General features: G+C 36.5%; 1 protein-coding gene across 10 annotated transcripts in view; it reads left to right on the top strand.

Annotated features, from left to right (window-relative positions):
- UBR5 (ubiquitin protein ligase E3 component n-recognin 5) overlaps window positions 1–15,379 on the top strand; it is an 85,460-nt gene extending 70,081 nt beyond the window's left edge. For all 10 annotated transcript variants that reach the window (XM_053999797.1, XM_053999733.1, XM_053999789.1 and 7 more), the window contains 20 exons: window positions 529–740; window positions 1,097–1,327; window positions 3,124–3,197; window positions 3,762–3,934; window positions 4,034–4,147; window positions 4,704–4,924; window positions 5,564–5,684; window positions 5,791–5,889; window positions 6,133–6,376; window positions 6,956–7,067; window positions 7,588–7,732; window positions 8,021–8,151; window positions 9,023–9,083; window positions 9,369–9,544; window positions 9,911–9,995; window positions 10,899–11,054; window positions 11,433–11,546; window positions 12,845–12,989; window positions 13,570–13,655; window positions 14,759–15,379. In XM_053999797.1, coding sequence (XP_053855772.1) covers window positions 529–740; window positions 1,097–1,327; window positions 3,124–3,197; window positions 3,762–3,934; window positions 4,034–4,147; window positions 4,704–4,924; window positions 5,564–5,684; window positions 5,791–5,889; window positions 6,133–6,376; window positions 6,956–7,067; window positions 7,588–7,732; window positions 8,021–8,151; window positions 9,023–9,083; window positions 9,369–9,544; window positions 9,911–9,995; window positions 10,899–11,054; window positions 11,433–11,546; window positions 12,845–12,989; window positions 13,570–13,655; window positions 14,759–14,971 — 2,913 coding nt within the window. In that variant the 3' untranslated portion in view covers window positions 14,972–15,379. The remainder of the gene's footprint in view (window positions 1–528; window positions 741–1,096; window positions 1,328–3,123; window positions 3,198–3,761; window positions 3,935–4,033; window positions 4,148–4,703; window positions 4,925–5,563; window positions 5,685–5,790; window positions 5,890–6,132; window positions 6,377–6,955; window positions 7,068–7,587; window positions 7,733–8,020; window positions 8,152–9,022; window positions 9,084–9,368; window positions 9,545–9,910; window positions 9,996–10,898; window positions 11,055–11,432; window positions 11,547–12,844; window positions 12,990–13,569; window positions 13,656–14,758) is intronic.
- Window positions 15,380–15,824: the final 445 nt, after the last annotated feature.

Here is a 15,824-nt window from a genome sequence, read left to right as displayed (position 1 = left end):
GTCAATGGAGTTAGCAGATGGTAAGAAAAGCAGGCTGCAGAGCCAGGAATGGGAACAGGTGAAGCAAAGATGAGACCAGAGGTGAGACTTGTATGCAGACATAGTTCTCTGTGCAGGTCTTTGTTGTCTTCAGTGAGTAATCTGCAAGGGGTGAAGAATGGTAAAAGATCTGGCTGATGAATTCCACAGCAGGATGAGGGCTGTTAAAGCTAATAGAAAGTCAGGAATTAAGCTCAAATCATCAAGTTGTGCACACCTGGGAGATGCTGAGTGGTCATAAGGGGAGGAGTAGAAGCGGTGCCCAAAAGAGAGAGAGATGGTGAGAATGCTTTATAGATATCAAAGTGTTAAGCAATGAGAGCTGCATACCACCACTGTAAATCAACAGTCTCAACAGAGCTTTCAGAAACTGATCATAGGTAATTCTTGAGCATGATTTTACAGCCTCTTTGTAGGGAATCAGGAAGATTTCATTCTTGTCATCTAGTTCTATTGTTTGCAAAACCAGTTAAATCTCATTTTGTATAGAATTATGTGGAAGAAAAGCTTATTCCTACTTGGAACTGGATGGTCAGTATCATGGACTCTACTGAAGCTCAGCTGCGTTATGGTTCCGCATTATCATCTGCTGGTGATCCTGGGCATCCAAATCATCCTCTCCATGCTTCTCAGAACTCAGCTAGAAGGGAAAGGATGACAGCCCGTGAGGAAGCCAGCTTGAGAACACTTGAGGGAAGAAGGTATGTTTGATTACTGCATGCAGTATGAATTATCAGTTTTATAGTCAAATCTTATTCACAGACATCTTAGGAATCTAATTCTGCAGTGCTGGAAAGTAGTTGCTGTTTTAAGTTGGCTTCCTGTATTGTTGCTACTATTTGTTTTATTCTGACATACTAGATTAATCTTGAGCATTAACTGTGTACAGCATACTGCATCTGAACTGCTTGTTCTATGCTTGTAGCTTGTTATCAGTATTTTTGTGTGGAGTTCATTGAGATTCTACATCCAAATTTCAAATATAGGGCTTGTAAATAAAGTGTGTGTTCTCCTGTGGTGCCTGATGTCTCTATATTTAATCCTTTTCCTTCACTAGACGTGCTACTTTGCTCAGTGCCCGTCAGGGAATGATGTCAGCACGCGGTGATTTCCTGAACTATGCACTGTCCTTGATGCGTTCTCACAACGATGAGCACTCAGATGTTCTTCCTGTTCTAGATGTCTGCTCACTAAAGCACGTAGCATATGTTTTTCAAGCCCTTATTTATTGGATTAAAGCAATGAATCAACAGACAACATTGGACACTCCTCAGCTGGAAAGGAAAAGGTACTAAGGTTAACTCCTAGAAACAAAACCTACATAAAAGTGGCGTAAGCCCTTTTGTTTCAGTCATTGGTATTGTTCCTCAGCAACTTTTATATAAATAGATGCAGGAATGTGTATGTCTCTTTGTGGGTGTGTGTAGTAACATACATATTATAAATGTATGTAGTAACATACATATTATAAAAACAATTTCTATAATGGTATATAATGTACCTGTGTTTGATAAGCTTGTTGCAGTACCCTGTTCACTTCTTTTTATGCTGTAAAATGTTTTCTTACTGTTGAAACTTGAGTTGGATTTTTAACTCTGTAGCAGTGCCTCTAAAAGACACACTCAGGACAATTTCTCAGTTAATGACATGAGACATGCATTTGACGTGATAGCAACTTACTTAGATATCTGTCAAGCATGTTAGAGATGACATTGGAGAAAATGTCATTGTCTGATATAATGGGCTTTGTGGTTTTGTTTTCCATTTGGTTATATACATTTGAGATTCACCTGATATTTAAAGCACAGTAGGGAAATCAATAGCTGAAAATGTCCTTAAGTTGAAAAACTGCTGTTTCAACTATGGCATTTTCCAAGGTGCGTGTATTAATTTTTAAGATGTTTTAAGATTTCTTTTTATATTTTTTTCATTTCAAATGCCAATTAATGCTAATAGAAATGTCCACCTGTTGGTAATCTACACCATCTGTTCTCATTTCTTACTAGATTTTTAGGTAATGTACCCAAGCAGTCCTAGTCAACAGTTAAATGCAGATCTTTGCCCCTTTTTGCTCCTAATTTTCAATACTGCAGGTCAAGCTTAACTTTACATTTTCTTTACAAATGTAGTAACTGTAAGATATAAGATATTAATATTTCAGATATATATTGGACTGTTACTTCAGTTGAATACTGTGTTCTGTTTATTTTGTTAATGTAAGGTTTGTTATGACCTCAAAGCTGTACCGAGGGGGGTGTTATCAACAGTAGTTTCCTCACAAGTAAGAATGATATAGTACAGTAATCAACTTTTTGTACTGATTTGAGTAGTTACAGCCACAGCTTTAACCCTTTTCTGGCAATAACATACTTCCAGAAGCTGCTTAAAAAAAAAAAAAAAAATTCACGTACTGAAATCTGTCAAATAACTGTTCATTAAAGAATTGGGAAATTTGCATGAGATGCTTTTAAAACTGTGAAGGCCTAGACCTTTTCAATTAAAAGTGAGTGGTTCAAACAGTTGCTTCTGTTAGATGACATATTAGTAGTCTGAGTAAAATGAATCTTATCAGTCTTCATGTAGTTTCAGAACACGTTTCACAATGCATAAACTGCCAGAAATTAATACTAATCAAAGTTCTTGACAGAACAGTAGTATAATACAGTGAAATAAAGTTTTTTAATGTGCAGCTTGCAGACTTACCTTCTGATATTATATCAGTGAGATTATTTTCAAATTTTGAAATAGTATTTACTTGCATATTTCTTCCACTAATACAGGGTTGCTAGGATTTTATATTGATACAGTGTTTAAAACCAAGTATCACTGCCCAAAGCTGTAACTTTAAAGATCAAAATTGGTAGGCTGCCAAATGGCTCTAAGGGTAACTGTTTGAGTGATGTAGTGAGTATGTAATAAGAAGTTCTACAGTGCTTTAGTTTTAGTTTTCTTTTTGTTATGTATAGCTCATAAGTACACTTCATGATTATGCTACAGATATAGATGTTTTGCCTAATAATTTCTTCAAGATGATTGACTCTTTTTTATTTTCTTTTGTTGTTGTTTTGGGTGTTTTTTATTAAGAACTCGTGAGCTTTTGGAACTGGGTCTTGACAACGAAGATTCAGAACATGAAAATGATGATGATACCAATCAAAGTTAGTATACAAAAATTGACATAGCATACCAAAATGCCAGACTTTCTTAGAGCTTTTTCCCTTTTGCTAGCTGAGACTTTGAATAAATTTTGCTGCTTGTATATTTAAAGTTGGGTTTTAGTAACATTTTCTTAACATTGTTACTTTACCAGGTTTCTTCTGCCATTGCCTATTTCATGGCCTCTCATTTCAGGACCATCTTTTCATCTCCTTTCTCACTAAACTGCAGCATTTCTGCTGTTACCTACCATTCTACATTAAAATTTGAATCATAGACTAATTTTTTTGATCTGATGAAACTGTGCTGAAAATGGTAGAATATATACTCCTACATACAGTATAGGAGTGTCTGTTCAGTAAAGCTATGTACAGTAAAAAGAATAAAAACTATAACTAAGCAAATTAATAAAGATACACCATTTGCAGAAGCATCTTGTAGAAGTACTAAATTTGCGGAGTTTCTCCTCTAGTCAGGTAGCTAATAGGGAAGGATATTAATTTTTGGCATTTTATATCCTTTGCTTTTGTAACTGTGAAAACTGATTTGAAATCTCTGATATTTAGGTGCTACACTCAACGACAAAGATGATGACGCCCTCCCAGCAGAGACTGGCCAAAACCACCCGTTTTTCAGACGGTCAGACTCTATGACATTCCTTGGCTGCATTCCACCCAATCCTTTTGAGGTTCCTCTGGCAGAGGCCATCCCCTTGGCAGACCAGCCACATCTATTACAGGTGACATCAGAGATGGGGTTTTGGAAGAAAACTGCAGTTTGCTTTTTCATTCCTTACCGAAGTGTATTATTGACCCAGAACACTTTCGTTGCTTTTCAGCCGAATGCTCGCAAAGAGGATCTGTTCGGCCGACCCAGTCAGGGTCTGTACTCATCTTCTGCCAACAGTGGCAAGTGCTTAGTGGAAGTTACAGTGGATAGAAACTGCCTTGAGGTAAATGTAAAACTTTATTATTTTAAACAATACGGTAATTTAAACTAGAACCATAATTCCTTAAAAAGACACTTTAATATTTTCAGAGAGAATTTTATGTAGCTTTCAGAATGATAATTTAAAAGCCCAGTGCCTGTGAAAACTTGAAAATTTATGAAAAGTATGCTTTATGTAGAAAGTTGGTGATTATTGACTTACAGCAGCTTTCAGGTAATATTTTTAAATGCAGCAGTACAATTCTGAGTTAATTTTGAAATGCTAATTATATAATTAGTTTTGATAAAAAGATTTAAATCTTCCTATAGTCTGTCCAGTAGATTTGACTTGCCTTTAGACTGTACATTAATTAGCAAGCATATGAAATGCAAACATACAGTGGGGAAAATAGGGGTTTTTTTTTTCTGTATTTATTGAAATTATTGAGGTCACCATGTTTTAACAGGTCAATTACAGTGTTCACTTTTGTGTGATTTAAAATATACACTTATTAATATATGTGCTGAAAAAGCCTTCTAGTCTTCTTTGAAATTTCAGTTAAATTTTACTTCTCTTTTAGGTTCTTCCAACTAAAATGTCTTATGCAGCCAACTTAAAAAATGTTATGAGCATGCAAAATCGGCAAAAGAAGGAAGGGGAAGAACAAAATGTGCCTACAGAAGAATCTGAGAGTTCAAAACCAGGGCCTTCAGCTCACGATCTTGCAGCACAACTGAAAAGCAGCTTGTTGGCAGAGATAGGACTGACAGAAAGTGAAGGGCCACCCCTCACATCTTTCAGGTAGCTGAGTTAAAAATTACATTTTGAAATACTACTGCTCTGATAAATTGCCATTTGGGACTCCAGAAAGTCTTTTTGAAATTAAAATGGGTAGCTTAATTTAGTTTGCATTTTTAGTTTGTGATTAGTAGCTTCTAAAGTGAATAGTTGAACAGTCTTCAAAGAGGTCTGTGCAAACTGGAGACAAATTCCTTTACTCCCTGACTTCCTGCTGCAGACCTAATGTGATGTCCTGGGTAGCCAGGCTGAGCAGTTGGAATCGACAGCTTGCCATCTGTGTCTGGTGGTGCTGCCCACACTTAATGCAGTTATAGATTGAACTGCCCTCCCTTCAAATTACAGCTATTTTAAAAGAAATTAAGGTCTTGGTTGATGGGAGACCAGTAAAAGTGCATTCCACATAGCACCAAAATTTACATGCTTTTGGAGTAATTACCCTTTGAAAGCAAGACTTGTGTTTCTGCTGAAACTAAGCAGCTTCATGTGCTTTTGTCCACAGACTTAGTGTACTGTGTTGTTGTTTATCAGGAATAAAAAACTTAGTTGAAGGCAGAGGGTAGGAAAAAGCTGAACTACACAAAATGTGTCTGAAATTTAACTTGATTCCACATATCTATCATTTTTTCTTCTTTCTGTCAGGCCGCAGTGTAGCTTCATGGGCATGGTTATTTCTCATGACATGTTGCTGGGACGTTGGCGCCTTTCTTTGGAGTTGTTTGGTAGAGTATTCATGGAAGATGTTGGAGCAGAGCCTGGATCGGTATGTATTTCCCAGTGTAAGGACAGTTCCTCTTAAAACTAAATTGTGACTCTCTCTAATTATTCTGATTTTGGGTTTTGTCCTTGTTTTTTTTAATTATTTTTAGATCTTAACTGAATTAGGTGGTTTTGAAGTAAAGGAATCGAAATTCCGCAGGGAGATGGAAAAACTTAGAAACCAGCAATCAAGGGATTTAACATTGGAGGTAAAAAATGTTAGTTTATCTTTGAATAAACTTTCATTAAAAGTTAAATTATTACAGTAACTTGATAGGAAAAGTATTTCAGAGTCTGCAAGCAGGTGTCTTAAATCATACTTTTTGAGTTATGTTGCAATTGCTCTGTTATTTTTTGAATCTGTGCAGCAGTGTCCAGAAATCAGTTGTGAAGCTGTAAGTCTCTTAGAATGATAATTGGTAAAGAAAGACTTTTTTTTATTTCTTTACTAGGTTGATCGAGACAGAGATCTTCTAATTCAGCAGACTATGAGGCAGCTCAACAATCATTTTGGTCGCAGGTGTGCTACCACTCCGATGGCCGTACACAGAGTGAAAGTTACTTTTAAGGATGAGCCCGGAGAAGGCAGCGGTGTAGCACGAAGCTTTTATACTGCTATTGCACAGGCTTTTCTGTCAAATGAGAAACTGCCAAATCTAGATTGCATTCAAAATGCCAACAAGGGTACCCATACAAGTAAGTGATGCACAGCAGTTAATCTACAGAAAATATTAATAAAAACCTTGGGTGCTTTATTTACATATAAATACTTGGCCTTGTGCCAGAGATATCTCTTGTTAGCTCAGAATCCATAAAAATTATGCATTAGTTCTCTGGAGCAAGGAAATGGCTTTCTCTGCCCCCACTTTCAGAAACAGGAACTTCTTGCTTTTCTAGCAACAGGAGTCTGCTTTAGATGTGCTCAGATTTTTTGAGCGTCCTTCTCTCCAGCAGGTAATAATTGTCAAGATTTTAGCTACTAAGAGCTTATACATTTTATTACGGCTGTTCCATCTGACTTGCCACAAACACATTTTAATGGTTTTGAAAGTGTATATATAAACTCTTAAAGTATTTTATCATTTTTAAGTTGGTACAAACACTTCAGGTCCCTTCTTAAGTTTGGCTGAACCCAACCACTGCTTCAAGTGAAGTGGTACTGTCTCATTGATGTCTTTCAAACTCTTCCAAAACCTTAGTCTTCTGTACACTGAAACTTAAGTAGGAGAGAGAAATATAAAGATGTTTAAGTTTATGAGGTTTTTTTCCCTTCAGGTTTGATGCAGAGATTGCGAAATAGGGGAGAGAGAGATCGGGAAAGGGAGCGAGAGAGAGAAATGCGGAGAAGTAGTGGCTTGCGAACTGGTTCTCGGAGAGATAGGGATAGGTAAGTGATAATCTTTATCTTGATGAAGATATTTTGTCAAATAGAGTAATTGCCTTGGATATTGTCAGGAAAGATACTTTTACTTCCTCCAGTTAAAGGAGTCTCAGGAATGATTTGCAGGGTAATTTCTTGAAATTCGGTCTCTAGTTTTAATTCTTTAAAGAATTATTATGCTTACTTTATCATTAATCGGTTATGTCTCCACCACAGGCCATCAATTTCTTCTGCTAAAACAGTAACAAAAACTTGTGTACTATAATAAAATTGTGAGGTAGTTTAGAAACAACAGTGCCACTGGTGGCATGTCTGACTGCTGTATCCAAAGCACAAGTATACTAAAATCTCTGGTTTATTTTGATTCTCTCTTTCTGATTCATTCTCTCCAAGCAGCTATGAGCAACACTACTATTCCAGCAGTAAAGCTAATGCTAATAACAATCTGTGTGCAAATAATATTGTTCCCAGAGGATTTTTGAATTTTTCCTCTGAAATGAGTACAAACTGCTCTGATTATCTTAAGGGACTTCAGAAGACAATTGTCCATTGACACACGGCCTTTTAGACCAGCATCAGAAGGAAATCCTAGTGATGACCCTGACCCTCTCCCAGCACACAGACAAGCCCTTGGAGAACGGCTCTACCCTCGAGTGCAAGCAATGCAACCAGTAAGACTTCCCTAATACACCTAATGATTGTTCTTGTCATCTTGTAATGTAAAAATTTAATTCCTTATCCATAATTGAAATAATTGAAACATAATTGATAGTATTCAAACATGTAAGACTGATTTTATTTTTTATTTTGTTAAGATTTTTTTTTCTAAATTTTTTTTTAGCTTAGGACATATCTTGTAATTCATGCTCTATTTAAAATACCAAAACTTTCATAAGATTGTATTTGAAAATGAGAGAACTGGAGGAGAATAGTAAGACCTATCACTCCTTTATTCCCAGGCATTTGCAAGTAAAATCACAGGCATGTTATTAGAATTGTCTCCTGCTCAGCTGCTTCTGTTACTAGCTAGTGAAGATTCCCTTAGAGCAAGAGTTGATGAAGCAATGGAACTCATTATTGCACATGGCAGGTAAAGTATCAAAAGTGAGAACTGATATTTGTGGCCAAAGCATTTGTACTGTTCTACATCTGACTTCAATAGATGCAGCTTATTTCTTGATAGTCTAGATATTTTTCTTTGGACAAGTGACTTTTTGGCTTTGGTTTAATCTATTCTGACTGGTTTCAGAATATGACAGTTCCTTATTGAGAGCAGCCCTGCTGAGAAGGACTTGATGGATGCTGGTGGATGAGAAACTGGACATGAACTGGCCATGCAATGTGCCAGATGTGTTCAGGGCTGTGTCAAAAACAGCGTGGCCAGCAGGTTGAGGGAGAGGATTCTGCCCCTCTGGTGAGACCTCACCTACAGTGCTGCATCCAGCTCAGGAGTCCCCAGCACAGGAAGGACATGGACCTGTGGGAGCAAGTCCTGAGGAAGTCACCAAGATAATCAGAAGAACAGAGTACCTATCTTAGAAGAAAGGTTGAGAGAACTGGGGTTGTTCAGCATGGAAAAGAGAAAGCTTATGGATGACCTAATTGTGACCTTCCAGTCCCTGAAGAGAACCAACAAAAGGATGGCGAGGGACTTTATACAAGAGCATGTAGTGACAATTCGAGGGGAATAGCTTCAAACTGAAAGAGAGCAGATTTAGATTAGATAACAAAAAGAAGGTCTTTACTTTGAGGATAGTGAACCACTGCAACAGGTTACCCACAGAAGCTGTAGAGGCCAGGATGGGGCTCTGAGCAACTTGCTCTAGAGGAAAGTGTCCCTGCCCACAACAAGGGAGCTGGAACTAGATGATCTTCAAGGTTCCTTTCTAACCCAAACCATTCTATCATTCTGTGAGTCTGTGATGGTGAAATTAAATCTACCTTTTTATTCCCTTCTTAAGGGAGAATGGTGCTGACAGTATATTGGATCTTGGATTGCTAGACTCTTCAGATAAAGTACAGGTAATGACCTGTTGCACAAAATTTATGTAAGATTCAATTTTATCAGTTAATTTTAAAACCGGAAGCAATTGGAAGCTTTATCATGCAAGACAAAGTTCTGTTTAATCATTTTGTTTAGAAAGGATTAACAGTAATTAGTCAAAAGTATAAAATGTTATCATTAGGAAGTATCACAGGAATTCTTAACCAATGGAACCTGAATCTTTGGGTCTAGTAACAAATAGCTTGATGTGTGTCAATAACTAGAATTAAGTGTGTTAATTGCTGTTTTGACTTTAAAAACAGGAAAATAGAAAGCGACATGGATCCAGCCGCAGTGTAGTAGATATGGAATTAGACGATACAGATGATGGGGATGATAATGCACCACTTTTCTACCAACCTGGAAAACGAGGATTTTATACACCAAGACCTGGTAAAAACACAGAAGCAAGGCTGAATTGTTTCCGAAACATTGGCAGGTATGCTACCATTAACTTTTCAGTCTGAAAAAATATAAAAGACAATCATACATAACACCAGGGAGAGTACCAATGATCCAAGCTGGATTTTTTTTTTTTTTTTATGGTCTCTATTTCTCACACTGAGCCTAAATAGAGGGGAATTTGCATATGTCAAGCTGAGGTTTCTTTTCCTGTTAAATTTTAATTTTTAATCTTCTTTCTTTCAATTATGTATGCCCATGATTTTCATTTGTGACCAGTACATTTGGAAATCTGGCTCCAGCTTAATTCTTAGATAATTGGAACTCTTAAATGTGAGTTTGCTGAAAGATCTCTAGTGTAATTTCTGCTGTACCAAAACCAACTCCAAACACATTTTTTCAGAATCCTAGGATTGTGCTTGTTGCAGAATGAACTATGTCCCATCACGTTAAATAGACACGTAATCAAAGTTCTACTTGGCAGAAAGGTAAGTTGGACATAACAATTTTAATTTCCTGTAATTACTTAAAACCTCATCTGTAAAACTGGACTTTTCCCCCATACCACATATGTATTAACTAGCCAAGTTGATACTCAGAACTGTATGGAGGTCTTTAATTTGAGAACTTAATTTTTTTGTTTCCTAGATTTTGAACAGAGTAGATGTACTAGAAGTCAGGTATTTGACTAAGATGTAATGATTTGTAATAGGTTAGCCTTCAACTCTCTTCAGAAACTACACACTGTCTCTGCTTTTTTTTCTTCCTGAGACTCAAAAAAGATGATGTTAGACAATACTAGGCAATAGCTTACAGAAAAGCATTTTTCTGGATATTTGAGAGAGCTCATGGAATTAATTTGTAATTAAAATTTTGTCTCAGGTGAAGGCATAATTTAATTCAGAGCAATAATTACATAAACTTTTGACCAAAATTGCTACCCTGGCCCAGTAAAAGCTAATCATGTACTGCACTTCTGATGCATTAGTCAATGGCATTGTAAGTCCTGTCTGATCCAGCAAACTTCAACCAAGGTTTGTTACTGCTGGTCTTTCCTTAAATTCAGTTTTGATCACATAATCAGTTACCCAACACAGTATAATCTTTAATGAAAAAGAGTTAATAGGAGAAATGGCCTTTAAATACCTCCTGGTGTCTTCCAAGAGTGATTGCCTTCTAATTATTATCTCAAGGTTTTTCTTGTTGAATATGTACTCCTTCCAGTATTTCAATGTACCTTCTAAAGCAGACCAAAAGTAGGAGTTTAACTGCATTTATTTCTGTGTGTTTGTATCCTTTGTTGCTAGTGCATAGATCTGGCATCGATCACGTAATTTTGAATACATTCTTAAACACCTGTTATGTTTCAAACTTCTATCCTTTTTTTATAGGTGAACTGGCACGACTTTGCTTTTTTCGATCCAGTTATGTATGAAAGCCTTCGGCAACTTATCCTCGCTTCGCAGAGTACAGATGCTGATGCAGTGTTTGCAGCAATGGATTTAGCCTTTGCAATAGACCTGTGTAAGGAGGAGGGTGGAGGGCAGGTAAGCACAGCTAACTTTGTGGCTCTGTAATTTCAGAGTTTGACTGCTTATGCAGGGTGTAGTGTGCACATAATCCATACTCTTTTCAGATGGCAGATAAAACATTTTACTCTTCTTGGATTCAGTACAGTGTTCTTAGATATTGAAGCCTGGGTTTTTTTCTTTGAAATGATATAGAGCCTACCTTAGACCCTGGCAACCATAGTCAGTCTTAGGGAATCTTTAAAACTAACCTGTAGTAGTGAATTTTGCTTGAGTTTGGAGGTATATTGAGCAATAAATCACTCTGCAGCATACTGTGGTGGTTGTAATAATCTCATTTCCTTTATATCCCTTTTCTTCTTCCCCTTTTTAAATGTTCCTTATTTCTTTGCATAGGTTGAACTTATTTCCAATGGTGTAAATATACCAGTTACTCCTCAGAATGTATATGAGTATGTCCGGAAATATGCAGAACACCGAATGTTGGTAGTAGCAGAGCAGCCTCTACATGTAAGTCTTCAGTGTTTTTTTTAAAAATAAGATAAAAAGATCTGTAATATTTCTGTCAGTTAATTATTCTCCTAGTTGTGGTGTTGCTAATCAGTTTTCTTCAAAGTCTTGACAGCTTGATTAAAAGTATTAAATTTTTTTTGTAATTGTATAGCTGTTTATGCAGTACTGTAAAGACTGAATACTTTGAATAATTTATTTTATAGAATGAAAGATAATTTCTTTTATAGTGGGTCTCATTGGTTAAATATATATGTTCATTTCTTCAGCTCAAATGGCACAAATTCTCTTGGAATTTTGGCTTTGTATTTGGCGGCTACTTTGTTCTTAACAATTTATTACCTTTGATTTGTTTGCATCCTTGTTCTAAGAAAAAATAATTTATAAAACCACTTATACTAGCCTGGCAAGAAATTTAAAAATTGACTAGAAAACCACATTAAATTTTTTTTGCTTTTTTAAAGCCCTTGTGAAATAACACTTACAGAATAATACAGACAGTTAATGAAGACCGTTAATGAAGGCCAGTCTGTCATATGATGCTACATCTAAACTTTGTTGCTTGTGCTCATTGTGGTTTCCTGCTGCACATCTGAGATAGGGGAGCAGGCCATATTACCTCTGTGCAGCTGAGGTCCAAATTCTCACAGAAAGAACATGTTCCTGGAATTAAGATACTTGATCTCCATGTCTGCATATATGAATAGTTTGACTCTTGTTTATTTTAAGAGTTGAAAACTCTTACACTTGTTTTCATTTTGAAATTTTCTAAAGCAAATTGATTCATAGTATTCCATTTTGAATATGGAATTTCCTATCTTTCCAGGATATTACTTACTTAAATGCGTGTGTGTGTGCATGTGTGTGTGTGTCTGTGTGTGTAATATTTTTGAAGCAGAGTTGGCATGTGTGTGAGGAAGCAAAGTAAAAGTAACATGCAAGATGTGGTTTTTTTTTAATTCTCATCAAATTCAGCACAGCTTAGCAAAATACCTGAACATTTTAGCATTAACAGAGTTCATGTGCTTCTGCTCCTGGTGAAATAATAGCTCAAACCAATAGCTCAAAGCAAATAGCTGCTTTCTTTTGCTCTAGTACATAGGGTTTAAAAATTGGTGCAGTTCTTTGTTTCAGAAGATCTGCATCTTAGATGATAAAGCTTTAAAAGAAAAGAACAGCTCAGAAAATAATGAATCTTGAGTTAAAGGGAATTTCACATGAAACTTTTGAGTACTGTATTTAAAGTCAATCTTAAAAGTTACAGGGTTACAATGTGCATTTTGTGGTTTTCACTTAAGGCAATGAGGAAGGGGCTCCTGGATGTACTTCCAAAGAATTCATTAGAAGATTTGACAGCAGAAGATTTCAGACTTCTGGTAAATGGCTGTGGTGAAGTAAATGTGCAAATGCTAATCAGCTTTACCTCTTTCAATGATGAATCAGGTATGAAATAACTTGGTCATAAATAGAGTTGCAGGTATAACTTAACACTGTTTTTTCTGTGTGGAGTAGTTGCTAGCATTAAACTTGAACTAATAAATCTGACATTAGTTAATAAGCCAGTGAAAGCTGTAATAAAGTTATTACTTGGGATATTTTTTTACATTCCTTAAAAAATATTTACCTTCAGTTAAGTGAGGGAGGAGAAAGCGTGTTTTCTAACTTCGCTGTCAGTAGATGTTAAATACACGGATTGTATTACTGGTAGTACATCTTTCTTGTGAAAATTCTCTAGAACTATAAATGTGATGGATGCAAGTTTAATGCTTCTTACATAATTTTTAAACTGCCTTTAGTTGCAGTTGGGCTTTTTGGTAAGGAGGGAGGAGTGGGAGTGGTACTGAGTTATGTCAGTGTTGGCCTTGCATTCAAAGCTATCAGTTCTGAAATTACTAGTCTCCAATATCAGGACTTTATGAACGCAATTGTAGCTGAGATCCAACATGCAGCACATGTAAAACAGGTCTCTTAATGTTATTGTCCAGTGTAACAGCTGAATTGTGTACCTTGTTATTTCACATAGGAGAAAATGCTGAGAAGCTTTTGCAATTCAAACGTTGGTTTTGGTCCATAGTTGAGAAGATGAGTATGACGGAAAGACAAGATCTGGTAAGTTGTCCATTCCCATTGGAAACATGCAGAAGAACTGGAATAACTGATGTCAATACTGTTCTTAGCTGTGTCTACCTACAGAGACTTTGTGCAGAGTTAAAGCAGCAGAGCAGGGTAGTAGGGCTGGGTAAGACTTGGTTCTGGAAACAAGAGGTGTGAATCCTAGACCTTCGTATAACTGAAAGTAAGCGTGGTGTGTCCTTCTCCCTGTTCATAGGTCTCTTACAGAAGCACAGTTTCACTCTGCACAGTTGCAGAGTAAGTTAAGATGTGTAACTGTGGTTACTCAACTGTGTTGTGGGCTGGTAGGGTTTTGAGGTCAAGTTCTCTTCATGGATTATCTACTCACCTGACTTTTGTGTATCCTGAGGGCAATATGTGTGTCTTCTCTGTAAGATGTCAGTAATGATACCATGTCCATCTCAAAGCCCTTTAGGAGTGAGAAGCTGATGAGAAGCATGAAGGAATAAGATATTGTTCAGGAGGTTTCATTTTTAAAAACTCACCTGGAAATTTTATTCGTTGTACACTTCTTAAAATGGTTTGTTTTTAACTTCCTAATCTTTAAGGTACTATCTCTCCCTTACAGTCTACTAAAAGGAAACAAAGAGTACTCTGGAAAGTGGAAAGCCTAGAGCACATTTTTCAAGGAGTGTCTATGCTTACACCTTGGTGGTGACTCCATATTTCACACTTGAGATAATAAACCAAATACTCTCCGTTGCTGCCTTTTGTCTGTACCAGTACTACATTCTGTAGTCTCTGACTGGTTTGTGAGAGATTCCTCATTCAATTTGTATTGATGGCAGTCACCACCTTCCCAGATGGATTTGTGGACATGCCATTTACTGAGGATTTGTTGATACAGGATAATTTTGAGTGCTGCTTTTATCAGTTTTATGAATGAGTGGTTGATGAAGGGAAGTAAAGGAAATTGCTACAGAAGAAAGTAGAACGACTGTGGAGTTTAGTTTGGCATATTGAAGAGAACATAGTATGATCAATCTTGCTATGACTGTGCAGGTTTTTTTTTTAACCTATCCCTACACAATTTGTAGGCAGTATGAATCTTAATTTTAAATACTGTCTTCTTTTTTCAGGTTTACTTTTGGACCTCAAGTCCATCATTGCCCGCCAGTGAGGAGGGGTTCCAGCCTATGCCATCCATCACAATAAGGCCACCAGATGACCAACATCTTCCAACAGCAAACACTTGCATTTCTCGCCTTTATGTCCCACTCTATTCCTCTAAGCAGATTTTGAAACAAAAATTGTTACTCGCCATTAAGACCAAGAATTTTGGTTTTGTGTAGAGTATAAAAAGTGTGTATTGCTGTGTAATATTACTAGCTAAGTTTTGTAGATTTTTCCATTTGTCTATAAAAGTTTATGAAAGTTAATGCTGTCATACCCCTGGTGGTACTTCAAAGATTTAAATGCAAACATTCCTGTACTAAATTTGTAACATAAAGGTCTAAGGAGCACTAGCAATATGTGATTGCAACAGTTTGCTAGTCAATAACTCCTTTGCCTAACCCCAGCCAAAGATGACAGCAGAACAATATAATTTACACTGTGATTTATCTTTTTGCTGAGGGAAAATATGTAAAATGTTCTGAAAATTCACTGCTGCCTTTGTGGAAAGTGTTTCAGCAAAGGTTCTTGTATAGAGGGAGTAGGGAATTTCAAAATAAAAAATTAAGTATGTTCTGTGTTTTTAACTTTTTTTTAATGGTGTTTAATTTGTGGTTGGCTGCAGTTGTGTATCATGTATATTGAACTTGTAAAAAGTTCCTGACAGCTCAGATCCCAGAGTTGGGATTGTTCACTTATGAAACCACTTCCATTGCAATTTTTGTTCTATTGCATTGAACTCTGGCACATCAGATACCATCACTAATACTTTGCATGTAATGTGTACCTTTAGTGGGTTTTTTTTCCCTGTACATATTTGATGAGGCCAATGCACAGTATTTCATAGTTCACAATCAACATTTTTGTATCCTTGTTACAGTGAACAGACAGTCAGGAGATTGTTCCACTACCAGTTCTAACCCAACACCTGTACTACATTATCTAACTGTGTAAACTCAGCCTGGGCACTTTCTGGTAACTGTAAAATGTTTATAAGATCATGATTATTGAAGATACATTTTTTGGAAAACT

Source organism: Vidua macroura, chromosome 1, assembly GCF_024509145.1.
Source record: "Vidua macroura isolate BioBank_ID:100142 chromosome 1, ASM2450914v1, whole genome shotgun sequence".
NCBI classification, from domain to species: domain Eukaryota; kingdom Metazoa; phylum Chordata; class Aves; order Passeriformes; family Viduidae; genus Vidua; species Vidua macroura.
This window is presented reverse-complemented; position numbering and strand designations above follow the sequence as displayed.